Source organism: Abrus precatorius, unplaced genomic scaffold, assembly GCF_003935025.1.
Source record: "Abrus precatorius isolate BTA unplaced genomic scaffold, Abrus_2018 Scaffold6, whole genome shotgun sequence".
NCBI lineage: Eukaryota > Viridiplantae > Streptophyta > Magnoliopsida > Fabales > Fabaceae > Abrus > Abrus precatorius.
Window position 1 is genome coordinate 16770805 of NW_020874406.1, and position 19721 is coordinate 16790525.

Consider the following 19721-nt stretch of genomic DNA (forward strand, 5'->3'; position numbering starts at 1 on the left):
ACATTGACATCAAATATTTAGCCATAAGAGAACGTGTTAAGAAAAGAAAAGTGGTCATTGAGCACGTTAGCACTGAGTTGATGATTGCCGATCCTTTGACTAAAGGCATGTCACCAAAGAATTTTAAGGATCATGTAGCACAAATGAGACTTGGTTCCATGATGTGATAATAATTATGGATACATTTATTATTTTCTATGAAACTTTTATTCAGACTTGATATTTTCTCTTTTGTTTTGTGCACACTTTTATTTGTTTGAGAAATATCATTTAGTTTTGACCTTGAATAAACATTTGGTTTATTTATTAAGTTAAGAGCTAGTATTGAGAGACTTGATATACTGTGGTACATGGAAGATAATACTCACCATTAGAGGAACTGTCACCATGATTCATATATTTAGTTTCTTATTATGGTTGGTAATGGGATTAATGGATCAAGTGGGGGAATGTTAGCAACCGACTTCTGTTTTTGCAGTTCCGATTTTAAAGGGATATTATGTGATCACATTGCTCCATTATCTATATCTGTTTTTCAGTTTTACTGGATATTCGGAGTGGGCTCCATGATGGAAGAGCTCTATAAATATTTTGCTATCTCATTGTTTTAGGTCAACTCTGAATCCGCTCCTCCTTTAGAATATACACACCATCGTGATTGAGTGAGTAAGGATTTGGAAAGATCAAGAACTTTAATCGTGAATCCATTTGCAATGGCTGGAGGTTAATATTAACTAATCTATTCTTCGCTTCCGCATACCTTTGACACTATTTTTTACAGTATAGAGATAATTTCATTTTCATTTAAACAAAAATAATATTATAAACTATGATTCTTGTCAACTTGTCACATATGCAGAAGGTATGTTTTCATTATTTTTCTTCAAGTTAGGTTATATTATTTGAAATAAATAAATTTCAAATTTTTAAATAAAATATATATTGAAATTATATAATAATAATTTTGTTGTGGATTGTGAGAATTTACTACCCAAATAATATAACGAGAGGGATTAAAAGAATAATAAAAGTAAAAAAAATAATAATAAAAATCTAAGAACGGGATATATTTAATTAAGGATATCGAAGTTATAATATTTTATCTCCCAACTTCAAAAAATCTACGTCATTTGTTGAACTCAATGCACCATGTACAGATCTTCGTTGTCGTCATTGGAGGATTCTATAAATAGGAACATGTAGCCCCCCCAGCAAACAATATAAACATTTAAAGCCAACTCCAAAGCCCATGGAAACTCAAGCGTACTTTGTGGTTATTGTCTTCTCCTTGTTCTTGCTATTTTATTGGCTTGCAAAATATTACAAGCCAAAAACCACTCTTAAGAACAAACTCCCCCCTGGGCCAAGGAAGTTACCTGTCATTGGGAACCTGCATCAACTAGCATTAACAGGTTCACTTCCACATCGTGCACTTCGAGAACTTGCTCATAAATATGGACCTCTCATGCACCTTCAACTTGGTGAAATTTCTACTGTGGTTGTATCCTCCCCCTTGGTGGCCAAGGAGATAACAAAAACCCATGATCTTGCTTTTGTGCATAGGCCACAAACTGAGTTTGCTCAACTTTTGTCCTATGGGGGAACAGACATCGCTTTTGCTCCATATGGTGATTATTGGAGACAAATGAGGAAGATATGTGTGTCTGAGCTTCTAAGTGTCAAGAGAGTTAAATCTTTCTCTTTTATTAGGGAAGATGAGACAGCAAAATTTATAGACTCAATTCGAGCATGTGCAGGTTCATCAATTAATCTTACTGACAGAATTTTCTCGTTGGTAGGTTCTTTTGTTTCCAGGTCAGCATTTGGCCTCAAATCAAAGGATCATGATGAATTTATATATTTGATTAAAACAATAATAGAAGCTGCGGCAGGATTTGAACTGGCTGATTTGTTTCCTTCCATGAAATTTTTCATAAATTTCTTTACTGGGAGGAAGGCTAGATTGGAGAAGTGGCAAGATCAGATTGACAAAGTCCTGGAAAACATTATCAAACAACATCAAGAAATGAAAATAAGAGCAAAAGGAAACAAAGTTGATGTAGACAACGAAGATCTTGTTGATGTTCTAGTGAGAATCCAAGAAAGTGACACTCTCGATATCAAAATAACTGCTAGAAACATCAAAGCTATTATATTGGTTAGTAAATGCCGGAAAACACTTTACAGTCTTTTAAATTTGCGTGAATGATCACTCTTTAATTTCCTTTGCTTTTACCCTTCTCTCATATTACAAAATTATGGAGAAAACAATTAACAAGAGTAATTGGTTTTATACATATTGAATGTTGTCCTTAAAGCTGTGTAACAACTCCAGGATTATTTTTAAGGATAAACATAAGTTTACTCACAGAAATATAATTATTGTTGACTTAATCATAGAAGAAAAGGATAGAAAGATGATAAAAAAGGAGAACAATTATAGGGAGAAAAGGATGAAGCAAAGTGAATAGAGTGACAATTTGTTACTTCATTAGATATATTTACTAAAAAGATTAATAATTTGTTAACAGTATATAGATATTTATTAAGTTAAAATATGTCTTATAATTTTATCTCAACAAACTTAAAATAGAATAAATAAAATAAAAATAATTAAAATAAATTTAATTCTAATAAACTTTTGAAATATATGAAAAGTATCCAACAAGCTATTGGTATACGAAGTTATTTAGACTACAGTTTTCATGGATGTTTCCGGTTGTTCTCATAAAGTATGCTATTGTCTGTATCCTTTCGAGTACCTCTTGATAGACTGTTCAGAAAAAAAAAAAAAAAGTCAACAAGTAATTGATTCTAAATAATAAAAAAAATAATCGTTTCATACCTAAGCGGACTAATACACCCATATGAAAAGAGTGATGGGAAAAAAACAGACATAGAAAGTACAAGGTCTCGTATATAAATCAGAGAAATAGAATAGAGTGTGAAAATGGTTGAAAAAATGGGTGTGGAATAAAATCTGAACTCTTAAATTACTTAAGAGAGTTGAGATGATTATTTCCTAATATAACTTTTAATTAATAACGATAATTATGTCCATATGTTAGATTCACTGTTTATTTTCAGAGGTGGACATGAGTATATTTATTGTCACTTTAAAATATTTATTATTATTTTTATTCAATAAAAATCTATTTAAATCTTTTATTTTTATCTTTGTTAATAAAATTAATAATAAAAATAAAAAATATCTTAATATAAAGTAACAATAAATATACGAAAGCAAAAATGAATGCTCTTATAAATTACTGTATCAAAACATTAATACAAAAGATCGTGATGTTAATCTATTAAAAACATCATAATATACATATATATTGTGTGATGAATTAGGAAGAAAAAAAAAAAAGCCTTCGGTAATTGTTCTATGCGAGGTCCCGTGTTTTGAAATCTACTCGCAATAAGTTCTTTGACAATGTCAATAAACATATAACTTTTCACTGAAAGTGACTGACAATTATCCACCAAATCATCTCTTATTAAAGCTAATATTTGTTGATAAAAATGAATCAGGGGACCCATTTGACTAATTCTCCTGAAATCAATCTGGCTCCACCATTCACTTAAATGTTATTTTCCTTTTCTTTGCAACACCTATCTTTATGACAATATTATAATTATTTGACCAGGATGTATTTGCTGCTGGAACTGATACTTCAGCAACAACACTAGAGTGGGCTATGGCAGAAATAATGAGAAATCCTAGAGTGAGGGAGAAAGCACAAGCCGAGATAAGAGAAGCATTTGGAGAAAAGGAAATAATTCATGAAGCTGATCTTGAGCAACTTACTTACTTGAAGTTGGTGATCAAAGAGACATTGAGGGTACACCCACCTACTCCTTTATTGCTCCCTAGAGAATGCTCAGAACTAACAATCATTGATGGGTATGAAATACCTGCAAAGACTAAAATCGTGGTAAACGTTTGGGCAATTGCAAGAGATCCACAATATTGGACTGATCCTGAGAGGTTTTTCCCAGAGAGGTTCGATGGCAGTTCTATCGATTTCAAAGGGAATAACTTTGAGTATCTCCCTTTCGGGGCTGGAAGGAGAATGTGTCCTGGCATGATATTTGGTTTAGCCACCATTATGCTTCCATTGGCTCTATTACTCTATCACTTCAATTGGGAACTCCCTAATGAGATGAAACCTGAGAGTTTGGACATGACTGAACACTTTGGATTGGGTCTTGCAAAGGAAAAGGAATTGTGTTTGATTCCCTATGTTTATGATCCTACGGTGCATCATTGACATTCAGCCACTTTGTTAATTTTATGTACTTCGGAAATAAATGCATGAGTTTTATTTCATCTTTAGTGACATGTTCTGTTTAAGATTTACGTAGAAATAAAAGCTAGGTTGTCCTACAAACAAAATAGTTTCTGAACAATTCTCGTTTCTTAGGGACAATTGAAAAAGTTGTGTCTCATTTGCTCTTTGATGTACTTTTGAGATATGTGTAAATGCAGGAGAACACGAACTTATCAACGACCTGCTTATAAAGGCATCTTGATTTCTCTTCAATTTCTACAAACTACAGATGATGTTCCAACCCGTCTACATATTTAAATTTTGTCAAGTTACGTGTCACTAAAAAATATAATAAGCAAAGATGAAAATATGTAAATATCTTTAAAGTATCGCTAAGGTGATTTTAATTTATATACAAATAAGCTTTTAATCTGATCGCTTATCAAAAATTTTCAGATGGCGAACAACAGAGATTGAAAAAAGAGGAAAAACTATATAAAATATAAATTACTAAAAACAAATTAACGAGAGAGTAAATCAATTGATAATTATTCTCTCTATGTATATTTATATATTAAGGATATTTTTATTAAATTTATAATTGAATGTTGATTGATCCTATAATGTCATTTGATTTAGTCATATGCCCTTTATCAATAAATCTTTGAAATTATATTCCCGTCACTTATGTTTTTATTTAATTTGTTAATTTCATAAAAGGTCGTTATCTTTAATTTTTTATTAATATTCAAATAAATATCTTTAATTGTGATGAATGCTTTAAATTTGAATTTGTACTTCAGAGATTCTTTTTCCATGTCACTTAAATTGGGAATTCTCCAAATGAAACTTGAGAACTTGGATTTGACCAAACGTTTTGAAATGACAATCGGAAGGAAATAAAAAGTATAACTGATAAGCAGCTGTTGCGACGCCAATATTGCTTTTCGTAGTTATGGGTCTCGGACGAACGCAAGGTGAAATTGAGAGAGAAAATAGAAAAAAAAAATGTTATAATTTTTTAAATATTTAATAGGGCTAATCGCAACCGGGTGGTCTTAAGAAACACATATTTTAAAAACAAAATATTTTTTAAAAATAAAACAAGTCACTACTAAAATTTATTTTAAGAAAATCTTAAATTTTTTTAAAAATAATATAATTTTTTAAAATAAAAAATAAGTTTAAAAATCATTTATAAGTAGAAAAATATTAGTATCTACAACATTTGTTTAAATAATAATTACTTTAAATTAATTATACAAATTTATTTTAATTTTAAAAATACTTATTTAATACTAAACAATAATTATTATTATTTTTATTTTAAAAAAAATAAATTATTTATTGAAATGTTAGTTAACAGGTCTAGTTCTAGCTCTTACATATTTCTGAGTGTAACGAGGAACTCAAAACCATATAGTTCTATTAAAATAATTTATAAAATTTGTTAATTAAATTAAGTTTAATAAAAAAACGTTTATTTTGATAAAATTATAGCATTTAGAATATAGGATAACGCAGTTATACATGCATCATATGATAAATAATATAAAAAGCGAAGAAAGATCACATAACTATATATCAAATTGTTAAAAAAATATTTTTATTTATAAATAAAATATTTAAATTTATGTTTTGATTATGATTTCTATTGAAAGAGAATTCACAATAGCATAAGTAATACATAAATTTTTTATAATTTATTGGATAATTGAAAGTAATGTAAATTAAACATTGATGTTGTAAAAAAAGTATTATAAAATGAAGAACTAAAATTAACTAATTAAGTATTTAGTTAATTAACTAATCAAAGTTAGAAATATAACTTAATAAAATTTAAAATTTAAAATTAGTTTTATTTAATAAAAGGAATAAATATTTAATTTGATTAAAGAAATATAACTATTAATAAAAAGATTGAAACACGTAATGTTGATACAAAAAAGTCTTAACGATTTAAAACATATAAAAATAGAGACACTATACAATAACATTATAAATCACCGCATTAATATAATAATTTTAATTTAAGTCGATTGATTAATAAATTAGTAATTAAAAAAATAAATATATCTTGATTAATTATTAAAATAATTATTTGATTAATTAAAGATAATATATGATAAATTAATATTGAATAAAGTTTCGTTACCATAGCTACACGTAGACTTTATCAATTTATAATATATGACGATAGAGAAGCTATGTATTAGTATTATAAATTGATGTAATTATATTATTATTTATTTATTGATTATATAAAAAAATTACTATTCATAACATAAGAAAAAATAATTATAAGTATAAAATTAAATTACATCATTTACAAATATAAAATAAAAGATAACAATTTTAAAGAATAAATAAATAACATAAAAATCAAGACATAAATAATGTAATATCATAAAAAATAAGAATTTATTATTAATGTTAAAATGAGATAAATTTTAGAAATAAAACAGAAAATCAACTTAAATATAAAATGATAAAAAATATGTTTAATCAATTTTAATTCTCTTTGTTATTTATATTGGGTTTGATTAGAGTTATTTATGAATTTAATATTTTTATATTTTAACTATAAATTGTTGGGTCTAGAATAATTTTTATTTATTAAAACTCTTAAATTTGATCTGATCCAAAAATAAAATAAAATAAAAATCACCTAAAAAATTTATTAAAATTGTGCCGTCAAATAATATAAGTATTCCTTCTTCTTTGTTCAATGTTTATAAATTTAAACTTTGTCATTTAATTCCTATACAATAGGATGTAGACAACGTAATGATGCAGACAGTAGATTAAATTGATTTAATAAAAAATAAAATTAGAACCTTATGTACAATTTTAACTTTTTAAATGTAAATGTAGATATCATAGCGATGATAGATAGTAAATTAGATTGATTTGATAAAAAATAAAACTAGAACCTTATGTATAATTTTAACTTTTTAAATGTGAAACACTAAGGTTTTGGCTACCATTTATATCATCAATTTTTTTTCAACTATCGAAAATAATACGAAAGATAGAGAAAAGAGAAAAAAGAAGAAATAAAAAAAAAGAGAAAACAAAGATGTAGTTTAGTAAGTTTATTTTTTTTTGTTATTATTAAATGTCATACATAACAAAAAAACATAAATATAAACAAAATATTTAAGATTAAAATTTTGTAAAGATTTTCAAATGATTTAAGAATGATAAAAATATTTACTTGATTTTTTTTCTATTATGTTTTCCGAGTCTTTACTTCTTACTTTTATTGTATTTTCTTTTTTTTCTCTAGATCTTCAAAATTATCTCCTTAAAGAATTATTTTTTTTGTTTTAAAGAAAATTTTGTTACTGTCTTCTAAAATATTTTATTGCTTCGCCTTCAAAACTAGTTGTCGTCCTTCCTAAATCTTTCTTTTATATTTATATTGGTCTTTATTTTGTATTTCCTAAATATTTCTTTTATATTTATATTAGTCTTTATTTTGTGCTTTTAGTGTTTTAACAAAATGACAAAAATTTTATATTTTTTCTGTTATCATATTTAAAGCTCAACTAAGTGCTGGGTATAAATTTGCATAATGCAGAATTTTTATTGCTAGAACCAAATTAATTTTTAAAGTTATTTTTTCTATTTGTTATGTTAAAATAACTCTATTTTTTTAATATATACTTAAAAATAAATAAATAAAATTTGAGAGCAAAAAATTGATATTCACATTGTTGAAATAAGATGAAAAAAATAAAACTATATTTCATTTATTTGAAAATAAAATAGAGAATAATTAAAATATTTTAAAAAAATTTAAACTTTTGCTGCAATATTTTTTTTATTTAAATTAGTATATTAGTATCTTAATTTTTAGTTTTGTTTTCTTTTAGTCCTTTAAATTATTTTATTTTAATTTCTTAATTTACAGAATATTTAAAATAAAATTTTTTGTTTTGTAAAATTATGAAATTTTATTAAAAAAGTACTTATTATTTTCTTTCTTTGTACCTCATCTAATTTATTGGTTGTTTTTTCTTTTTTCTTCCTCTCTTATCTTCCATTTAGTTCAGGTGACCTTACCTCAAAATATTATATTAAATATTAAATATGAGTTGTTTTAGTTTAACATTCAACTAGTAAATTTTAGACAATACTTTTGAGGTGGATATGTCTCAGCGCATTATAAAGAAATTGTTTTCTAACTCAACACTCACTGCACCGAAAAGGGTACTTCTTATTTTGCTAGTCAAATTTGTTTCAAACTACTAAATTTATGACTAACATACTCTCTCAACATGACTTTTGTGACAATTAGGAAAAAAAAGAAAATGAGAAAACTTGTTGGACAAGAGTAGAAATTGGTTAGGTCAGGTTAAGTTTTTATAAGACTTATGCTTGAGTTGTTTCTCAAATATATCGTGTAATTTAACTTATTTACTTGATGTGATTTTCTTTTTAAAAGTTTAGTCTCATTATTATTATTATTTAACTATATTAACTTATTAAACTTAATAGTTTTTTAAAGTGATTTTAGATTTGACACTTTTAATTAAATACCTTTTAAAAAGATTTAAATATGACTTATTTCATCAATAAGTTTAATTTAACTTATACTTCAAGTAAGTTAAAGAAAATTGAATGATAATTAATTTCTGTCCAACTTACCTCCCTTAGACATTGAGAAAGGCATGATAGGAAGCTAAAGAGCGTACGAGAGCAATAAGTAATTATATAACATTTAACAACTAAAAAAAGGTATTTCACCTCCATAATTCCATCATCTTGTCAAGAAGAAATAAAGTTAATAAATAAATAAAATTTAAATGGTCAAATCCATAAAATTTTGACATTTAAATTTATCCATCTTTCCACAGACGTTGTTGTTTGCTCTATTTTGTGCCTGTGGAACGGGATATATATTATTTAACTTGTTTAAGTTTTAATTAATGATAGGTAATGCATCGCAATTTTTCAACAAACCTATTAAAAAGAAGTCCATACAAGTCCATCAATTTGAGATGTAAATGAGTCTATAGAATCAAAATTAAACTCCATACGTTTATACAGAATTCAATGACTTAACGTGCATGATGTGTATATATATAATCTAGTTTAAAGACCTATGTTCAAAACGTGCGCTAATATTCAAATACGTATAATACAATGCCAGTTTTATAAGCAATTTTCAGAAAGGAAGTTTAAATATTTAAATGAACATAGTTTGAATATCATCGTCAAGAAAAACAAAGATATATTGTAATCGATCTGACTTCTTAAAAAAAATGAATTTAACTGCATAACACTGGTAGTCGTTGAATTCAGCACGTCATGTATGCATAAACTTCATCATGAATAATGTATTTTAAAATACCTAAAATTAACTTTAAACTTGTATTAATGTATTTTAAAATTTACTTAATAGGACACGTGATTTTTCTTTGTTATTTTTCACTCTATCCTCATGAATAATTATAGTAGTTGATTTTTAATATATTGTGATAATTAATCAATAACTAATCATGATCTATTGCACTAATATAATCAACTTCATCATATGCATAAGATAGGATTATAAAATGACATTAAGAATCGTATTTAGTAAAATGAAAGTTTTAATAATTTTTATGTATAAAAAAACTCTCAATCTTATTGTTCAAGTTTTCTCATAAAATAAATTAATTCTACAAAATTATACATAGTTTAAAAACTAAATAATTGTTATCTAATTTATGTATAGTACGTAGATTATTTAAAATATATTTTTTACAAATATTTAAATTATATAAAATTTTATATACATAAATTAATAAATTTTGTAAAAAAATATTTTATTAAAGTTTATAGCATGAATGCTACCATTGATCATAACCGTTGTCACCGCAGTAGATTAAGCACTTAATATCTGGTAAAGTTGTTTCTTATTACTGAAATTCAAAAATAATTTTTTTTAAGTGTGCAATTTGTAGGAGCTGATTCTAACTATTGTGGATGCAATACCCCTAACCTAATCATTGGTTAATAACATCCATGGTTTGTGAGCATTCATTTTAAATGTAAGGAGCTTTTACGTACTGGTTATGTAGACTCACTATTTTATTGATTGCTGCTTCCTTTCCCTTTTAAAACAACGTAACAAATTCTCATTTGATCAAAACTACATATTAAAAACATTTCAATTCTTTGACCAGGATGTATTTGTTGCTGGAATTGATACTTCAGTATCAATTATTGATTGGGCTATGTCAGAATTGATGAAAAACCCAAAAGTTAGGGAGAAGGCACAAGCTGAGGTGAGACAAGCATTTAAAGGAAAAAGAATAATTCATGAATCTGATGTAGAGGAACTGAGTTATTTAAAGTTGGTGTACAAAGAGACATTGAGGCTACACCCTCCTGCACCTTTGTTGCTTCCTAGAGAATGCTCTGAACTAACCATCATTGATGGGTATGAAATACCTGTGAAGACCAAAATCATGGTAAATGTATGGGCAATGGGAAGAGATCCGCAATATTGGGATGATGCTGAGAAGTTTATACCAGAAAGGTTCGATGGTAGTTCTATCGATTTCAAAGGGAATAACTTTGAATATCTTCCCTTTGGGGCAGGAAGGAGAATGTGCCCGGGCATGGCTTTTGGTTTATCCTTAATTATGCTTCCTTTGGCTCTTCTACTTTATCATTTCAACTGGGAACTTCCAAATGGGATGAAACCTGAGGATGTTGATATTGTTGGTATGGATCAATAAATATACCAGATTTTGTGTGTAATTAAGATTATAGCTGTTGAGATTCCTAAGATTAAGGGATGACAGTAGTTTAGCATCAGATATTTTGTTTCCTTTTATACCTCCCTAAAATTACTCCTCTGTAACTGTATTTATTTGACTACCTTATGAATGAAAAAGGCAACGAATTATGTTCTGATATGGTATCAGAGTGCAAGGTCCTGAGTTCTTATGAATAGATCCAGAAAGGGAACTTGCGCTTCGTGCATCAATGGAAGACCCACCATCACCAACAACCAAGATAGCCAAAACCTCTACTTCCTCTGAATCCATACTCGAAAGTTTAAAGGCCAAGATAACACAAGCCATGACGATAGCCAATACCTCATCACCCATCTCTGATTCTACTACAGTGCCAATAAATGTAAAGTTAGATGGATTGAATTATGTGTTGTGTGTAACGCCCCAAAATTTGTAATCTTAATTATTGATAATTATATAAAAATAAATGTATTTTCATATGTGTATTTTTAGAAATGTGCTGTGAATATGTGTGTGTGTGTATGCATGACTGGATAGGGCTAAAATGAGCTAAGTGTCTGAGTATAGGGCAAGAGATTGGGCTGTTCTCGTTGCAGCGAGAGAATTCTCGCTGTAGCGAGAGGGCCCTGGGAGGAAGGACCAGAACTTTCGCCTTCTCGCTGTAGCGAGAACGCGACAATCTGGGGTGCATTTCTGGGTGCAGTCTCGCTGTAGCGAAATTCTGCAGAAACCAGAGTGCAGTTTTCTTTGATTTTTTCGCTGTAGCGAGGGGGCGTGTCGCTGCAGTGAGGGGATCTCGCTGTAGCGAGAATGTCGCGATCAGAGGGGTTTTAAAAGGGGGTTTAGGGATTTGAGATTCATTTCTCAAATTCCTTCCCAAATCTCTTCAATCCTCTCGACCTAGAACCTTTGTCCACCGATTAATTGCCTCCAAAGCTGTTCAGGAGTGAGATTGGAGCTCGGATTCGTGTGGCGAATGCTTGAAGGTGAGTTTTAATGGTTAGAATTTCGGTTTTCCTTCCCTTTATCTGATTTTGGGTGATTTCTGGGGTTCTCATGGAAACTAACCGTGTGTTTAGGCTGAGATCTGTGTGGAAAACACTCCCATGGTTGACTTTGAGTGTGGGTCTTCAATTTGATGTAAGGAGAGACTCTACCCTACTCTTTTATGTGTAATTTGCTGTTATTCTGTGAAATGTTGTGATGTTGCTGAGTTAGAAGATAGGAAATTGTTGAGATATGTGATGTGAATTATGTACTGGATGATGTGAATGGGTATGGGGTCTTGTGCCGTATAATTGAATGAATGTTGTGTGAAAATGTGGGCCCGAGAGCCGTGTAATATGAATGGAAATAGACTAGGGACCTTGTGTCTTGAATAAATTGTGAGCTATGTGGTGTGTGTGCTGTGAAAATGAAATGTGGGTCTAGTGCCGTAACTGTTAAATATGGGCTATGTGCTGTATACTGAAATATGTGTGACTAGGGCGTGAAACGCCATTATATTGTGTTGTAAATAATTCAGCGATACACTGGGGTGTGAGAGATGAAGACGGTAGAGATACCTTGGGAAAGAGGGAGTGATGGTGACACCGACTGTGGAACGGGTGCACCACGACCACACACTCTCTTCCTGACTAGACCTCTGACCATTACCTTTGATGAGCGATCCGTGACTGCCCACGTGGTATCCGTGAGGCGGGGGTAACCGGTGAGCATTTATGGTGTAAATCTGTGATCACAGTGTCAATATGAGTGTGGCTGGCGTGCGTATGCATGAGTTCATGATTTGTACTGGTGTATGTGATAATGTTGCCTGTGCCTGTATCTGTTTAATGTATTGGAAATGTGTTGGAGGTGAGACTCTATGCTTAATTGTATGTTTTGGTAGTGTAGAGTATTCACCCTTATATTCATTTTTCAGGTAATCAAGACGATCAGCACTGGACTCAGTGAAAGGGGCGGATGAAACTGCTATAGGACTAATATTTTAATTTTAAAATAATGTATTTGAATGAGTTCTGTAGTAGTGACTTGATAGAAATTGTAACCCCTTTCCTTATTTTTAAAATATTTGATGAAATCAAGGGTTGAGAACCTTATTTGAAATGAAATTTATTTTATTCCGAATTTGTGAAATTATGATTTATTGAAATTAAATATAAGATGTTACATTGTGGTCTCAGGTTGTTGAGATGTACATCGCAGGCAAGGACAAACTAGGGTACATTAATGGAGATCTCTCACAGCCACAAAAAAATGACCCATCCTTTTGAAAATGGCAAACTGAAAATGCCATTGTCAAAGGGTGGTTGATAAACTCAATGGAGTTCTCCCTAGTCGGAAACTTCATTCGTTTCCCGACGGCTAAACTGGTTTGGGATTCAATCGCTACAACCTACTTTGATGGTTTAGACTCATCACAAGTTTATGACCTTCAGCGACGTGTGAGTCGAATACGACAAAGCGGTGGATCCATCGAGAAGTACTACAATGACCTGCAAGAATTGTGGCGTGAAATCGACTTCTGTTGTCCTAATCCAATGGAATGTACCTCAAATATACAAAAATATAACTCTCTCATACAGGATGAAAGAGTCTATGTTTTTTTGGATGGATTGAATGACAGACTTGACAACATTAGGAGTGATGTTCTTCAGCTGAAGCCTTTCCCCACTGTTGACTAAGCTTATGCATACGTCCCAAGAGAGGATTCTCGCCAATCAGTGATGTCATCTAGGTTGGAGACTCCCTCTGATGGTGCTGTTATGATCATCAGAGGGGGTAAACAACCACATTTGATGAAGGGAGGATTAGGAACAAACTCTAAGAATCAATTTGGTGGGGGAAAGTGCACACGAAGCACACTCGAGATACATGCTTTAAATTGCATGGCTATGCAAATTGGTGGCATGAGTTAAAAGCCCAGAAGAAGCAGGGGACCATCACAGGAAGTGCTCCAGGAGGTGCATCAGGAGGGACAGGGTGAGTTGCTATTGTTACTACCTCTGAACCTCAATTATCCCTCACTCCTTCTACAGATTCTCTCACAGATAGTGGTAAAGATCCTTGCATAGACACTGGTGGAGGTAATTGTGGATAGGTTCTTTGTATTACTAGAGCTCCCAATAACCATAATTGGATTATTGACTCTAGGGCAATGGATCACATGACCTTTGATCCTAGAGATTTCTCTCATATGACTTTACCACAAAGAACACATATTACTAATGCTAACGGAATCAGTTACCTAGTTATTAGGACTGGAATAGTTCTCATATCCCCTTCTTTGTCCTTATCTCATACTCTTTTAGTTCCATCCTTATCAAATAAATTGTTATCAATGAGTTAACTTACTGAAGAACTTAATTGTGTAACATTGATGTATCATTCATTCCGTCTTATCCAGGATATTCTTAGCAAGGAGATCATTGGATGTGGTACTAAGCGAGGGGGTTGTACTACTTAGATGACTTCAGTCCAGGGAGAGCAAATCTAGTGCCACACATGACCACAAGCAAGGAAAAACAACTTTGGCTATGGCATCGTAGATTGAGGCACCCACCGTTTAGCTACTTAAAACATCTTCTACCAAATCTTTTTTCATGTTCATAGAATATAAAACTTAAGTGTGATACATGTATTTTAGCTAAAAGCCATAGAGTCTCTTATCCAGCAAGTTTAAATAAAAGTTTTGCTTCTTTCTCTTTAATACATTCTGATGTCTGGGGGCCTTCTCTGATTCTTCCTCCTCTGGTTACCGTTGGTTTGTGATCTTTGTTGATGACTGCACTCGAATGACCTGGTTGTACCACATGAAAACTAAGGATGAAGTGTTCTCTATTTTCTAGACCTTTCATACCATGGTTCAAACCCAATTTTCCAAGCAAATACAAGTTTTTCGCTCTGATAATGGCAAGGAATTTATTAACTGCAAATTTCAGGCATATTTCTATGACCATGGTCTGATTCATGAAACATCCTGCTTACAAACTCCACAACAGAATGATGTAGCTGAAAGAAAAAATTGCCATATTTTGGAGACTACACGAGCATTACTTCTTGGAACACATGTACCAAGTCATTTTTGAAGTGATGCAGCTGCTACCACTGTACATTTACTCAATAGGATGCCATCAAAAGTCTTAAAATTCAAGACTCCCTTACATATCTTATCTACTCATGTCTCTCTCCCCACAATTCTTATGCTCCATCCTCGAATCTTTGGTTGTGTTGCATTCATTCACCTTCATAAAAATCAGCGAACAAAGCTAGATCCATGTGTAGTTTGATGCTTATTTCTAGGCTGTAGACTGCATCAGAAGGGGTATAGGTGCCTTGATCCTACTACCAATCGCACCTATATCACCATAGATGTGACGTTCATTGAATCTGAGCCCTTCTTTCAACAACCTGTGCCTAATTTACCTCTTCAGGAGGAGAATACAAATGAAGAGCCAAATTGGTTAATGGCTACAGAAGTTGAAGGAGTTGAATTAAGAGGCTCTCTACAAGGTAACCCTGTAGTGGAAGGTCTACAAGGTAACCCTATAGTGGAAGGCAATCTAGAACACAACCCTATAAGGGAAACAACAACAAGGATGGAGATAGGAAATGGGGAGAATGAAACTGACAACTAACAACCTACACATGAAGAACCAGAACCAACTACACTCCCTCTCACTTTAGTACCTGAAGAATTATCTCCTATTGAGAATATTCCCGAGGTAAGATCCCTTAACACCTATTTAGATGCAAACACTTTAGATATTACTGCTGTATATGCTTTGCCTTTCAGATATAACTGAGGAAAACCTTCAAATAGATATTCTCCTAATGAAAAAGAAAAGAGATCAAAATATCCAATTGCAAATTACGTGTCTACTCAAAGGTTTCCTAAAACTATCAAGAATTTTGCAAGGACTCAATCTGCCTGCCATATCCCAAGTAACATTGAGGAAGCTCTAGCAGACTCAAAGTGGACACAAGCAATACAAGAAGAGTTGGATGCGTTACAAAAAAACAACACTTGGAAGTTGGTCCCATTGCCTGCAGAAAGGAAACTAGTGGGGTGCAAATGGATTTTTTTCCATAAAATACACAGCTGATGGATCAATCGATCGGTATAAAGCGAGACTTATGGCAAAAGGATTCATGCAGAAATATGGTGTAGATTACGTGGAAACTTTTTCACCGATGGCCAAACTAAATACTGTTAGAGTATTATTATCTCTTGCAGCCAATTTAGATTGGCCATTACATCAACTTGATGTAAAGAATGCATTTTTGCATGATGATCTTGAAGAAGAAATTTACATGGAAATCCCACTAGGTTATACAGTATCTTCCCAAACTAAATTTGTATGTAAGCTGGAACGAGCATTGTACGGGTTGAAGCAATCACCACGAGCAAGATTTGGACGATTTATTCTTGCTATGAAGAAATATGGCTATCATCAAAGCAATTCAGACCATAAACTCTTCTTAAAACATAAGGAAGAAAAAGTAATTGCTCTTATAATATATGTTGATGACATGGTTATCACAGAGGATGATGTACAAAAAATTTCAAGGCTGAAAAAATAATTGTCGGCTAAATTTGAAATGAAGAACCTCGGTGGACTCAAATATTTTTTGGGAATCGAAGTGTCAAGGTCACAAAGAGGAATATTCCTTTCCCAAAGGAAATATGTGCTAGATCTATTGACAGAGGTGAGATTATTAGATTGTAAACCAGTAAGCACACTAGTTGTTCAGAATCATGGACTTGGAATGTACACTGATCAAGTGCTAGCTGACAAAGGAAGATACCAAAGACTAGTGGGTAAGCTTATTTACCTGTCTCATACTCACCCTGACATTGCGTATGCTGTGAATGTTGTGAGCCAATTTATGCACTGTCCTAGTAAAGATCATATGAGTGCAATGATGCGTATTCTTCGCTATCTAGAAGTTTCACCATGGAAAGGGTTGATGTTCACCAAGAATGGTCATTTAGATGTCACAGGATACACAGATGTAGATTGGGCATAGAATATCACAGACAGAAAATCCACTTCAGGCTACTTCACCTTTGTGAGAGGAAACTTAGTCACATGGAGAAGCAAGAAGCAAAAGGTGGTAGCACTATCCAGTGCTGAAGCCGAATTTAGAGATATATCTAAAGGATTGTGTGAGCTTTTATGGCTTCAAAAATTACTAAAAGAAGTTGGATTCAGTCTTACCTCTGAAATGAATCTATTCTGTGACAATAAAGCTGCTATCAGCATGTCTCACAATCTTGTCTAACATGATTGTACAAAGCAAGTGGAAGTAGATAAACACTTCATAAAACAGAACCTTGAGGAGAAGATCATCGAATTCCCTTTTGTCAAATCAGAAGACAAACTTGCAGATATTCTTACAAAAGCTGTTTCTAGTAGGGATTTTCATAACTCACTTGACAAGTTGGGTGTTAGAGATATCTACGCACTAACTTGAGGGAGAGTGTTGGTATGGGTCAACAAATATACCAAATCTTATGTGTAATTAGGATTATAGCTGTTGAGATTCCTATGATTAAGGGATGACAGTAGTTTACATCAAATATTTTGTTTCCTTTAATACCTCCCTAAAATTACTCTTATGTAACTGTATTTATTTGAATATCTTATGAATGAAAAAAGCAACGAATTATGTTTTGATAGATATGACAGAAAACTTCGGATTGGCAATTAGAAGGAGAAGTAACTCGTATTTGATTCCTACCGTTTATGATTTAGTGTCCTCCTGTAATATTAAGCTCATTCAGGGGAGTACTGTTTCATGAAATTAGAAATAAAAGTTCGTGTTCAATATAGGATGTAGTGTAATATGCTATATCTAGGAATAGAAATAAAGGCTAAGTTGTCCAACTTGCCATTGTAGCTTTATTTGTACAACAGTCTATGTTGAACTTTGCTATGTTCTAGGCCACGAACACAACAACGTATGGAATGAAGCCACCCGTTTATTTTTCTGTGCCATTTCTAAGTTTTTCTCTATTTGGTTCCTGTAGAATACATTAGCAAGAGAGTTTTGGAAGCAGAGGAAAAAGAGAGTATAATTTTAAATTTTAAATTTTAAATTAAGAGAATTATATACTAGTTCTGATAATAAATGCAAGATTAATACATAAAATTTAAGTTAATATATTTATTTACATATTTAATTTAAAAATATTAAATTTAAATATATTTATTTAAAATAAAAATGTTGTCCTCTCTTCTTTCCCTTAAAAACTCTCTTTTCTAAATGACTCCTTAATAAATGGGAAAAAAAAGTAAAAAAAATTGTATAATTAAGGTAGAAGATATTGTCAGCCCTAAATAGGATTTGTACGTGTTATTTTTCTAGTTGAGTGAAAGAAAAGAAATAGGTAAAGGAACACGCAATTTGAATTAGGCAACGTATGCAATCTGCGTGAATTGGAACGTTGATTTAAGGATTTTGTATTGCTTGTTGTCAAATATAATGCATGGGAGAACATTTGATTCTTTGCTCACCATTGAGAAGTGCCAAATTCTGATTCAGCCTTCTTTGTAGAAGTCTTCAAGAAAACTCTCCACAGGTTTTCCGATGCACGGAATACCCAAAAGCGTAAACCTCAAATTTCAAAACCCTTGTTGAAGCTATCAATGCTAAGAAATTAGGCAAAATTTTTGTCATGAATCTTATGCAGGATTCGCCACATGCATGCATATATCGTTTTCTAAAAACTACTTAATTACGATACATTTTTTTCCTGCCCTGCCCCTAGCTTTAGTTGACATTATTTATGGTTGTGGATGAAGGAAATTTATCATATCTCTAAATCAATTTAATCATATATTCATATATTTTATCATCAATCTTTCTTCAAACCTCATTAGGAAATAGGATAACAAAAACACTATGAGCACAACTGTATTCTATTTAATGGTCAATGTTTTACTCACTTGATATAAGACTGTTTTATGGGAATTATTTCTTATGACTATGTTAGATGAGAATAAAAATTCTTTAGTAGATATTATATTGAGTGGCCCAATCTACCCATACAAAACAAAAATCAGATTACAATTTCATCAATTAGTCATGTATCAAATTATTAATATCTATATTTGATATATTTAATTATTAAATTGAAATATTTATTCTAAATGATTAATTAATAGTAATCTACAAATAAATAATCCAATAATTTTTTTATTGAAAATAATAATATTTATTATCTTAAAAATATTAAAAAAATTCCATACATACTTTAATGACAATTTAAAGTGTTTAATATAATATATTTAAAAGGTTTTTAACGTGTATATCTGGACACACATTAAAAAAATACTATGTTTTTTATTGGTGGTGTAATCCTTATTAACTAGATTAACTTTCGTGGGCAATGGGAGCCTTTGTTAGTTCAACAATGATCCTTAAACAGCCCAATGGGCTGAGAAGAATTCCCTCTCTTGGCCCAAAATGGAGTGCAGATGATGGCTGTGGGCCGGGTAACACACGGGTTGACGTTGCTTCAATTTATTTACGTCCCAAATCAGATGTAAAAGGATGATGTAGCATGGTGGCGTCAAATTTTCAATTTCAAATTCAACTTTAGCTTATCATTGATCGCAGCAAAACCCGTGATTGGTTTTGACCGACGAAAGATTCGAGCAGATGCTAATTAGTATCCAATTTT

General features: G+C 31.1%; 2 protein-coding genes across 2 annotated transcripts; both read left to right on the plus strand.

Moving 5' to 3' along the window:
* The first annotated feature begins 1249 nt into the window (after nt 1-1249).
* Nucleotides 1250-4274, plus strand: LOC113870272 (cytochrome P450 71D8-like). The gene is made up of 2 exons (XM_027506865.1): nt 1250-2158; nt 3651-4274. The coding sequence occupies exons 1-2, from the start codon at nt 1250-1252 to the stop codon at nt 4272-4274; spliced, it is 1533 nt and encodes a 510-aa protein (XP_027362666.1).
* Nucleotides 4275-8429: 4155 nt separating this feature from the next.
* Nucleotides 8430-17837, plus strand: LOC113870273 (cytochrome P450 71D8-like). The gene is made up of 3 exons (XM_027506866.1): nt 8430-8489; nt 10451-10994; nt 17725-17837. Exons 1-3 carry the CDS (start codon nt 8430-8432, stop codon nt 17835-17837), a joined length of 717 nt encoding a protein of 238 aa, XP_027362667.1.
* Nucleotides 17838-19721: the final 1884 nt, after the last annotated feature.

Excerpts from the sequence above, each read along its gene's own strand:
- LOC113870272 (XM_027506865.1), top strand. The coding sequence starts at position 1,250 with ATGGAAACTCAAGCGTACTTTGTGGTTATTGTCTTCTCCTTGTTCTTG. Across the intron at positions 2,159-3,650 it reads ACATCAAAGCTATTATATTG|GATGTATTTGCTGCTGGAAC; the intron begins GTTAGTAAATGC and ends TTATTTGACCAG.
- LOC113870273 (XM_027506866.1), top strand. The coding sequence starts at position 8,430 with ATGTCTCAGCGCATTATAAAGAAATTGTTTTCTAACTCAACACTCACT. Across the intron at positions 8,490-10,450 it reads CACTCACTGCACCGAAAAGG|GATGTATTTGTTGCTGGAAT; the intron begins GTACTTCTTATT and ends TTCTTTGACCAG. Across the intron at positions 10,995-17,724 it reads TGAGGATGTTGATATTGTTG|AAAACTTCGGATTGGCAATT; the intron begins GTATGGATCAAT and ends TAGATATGACAG.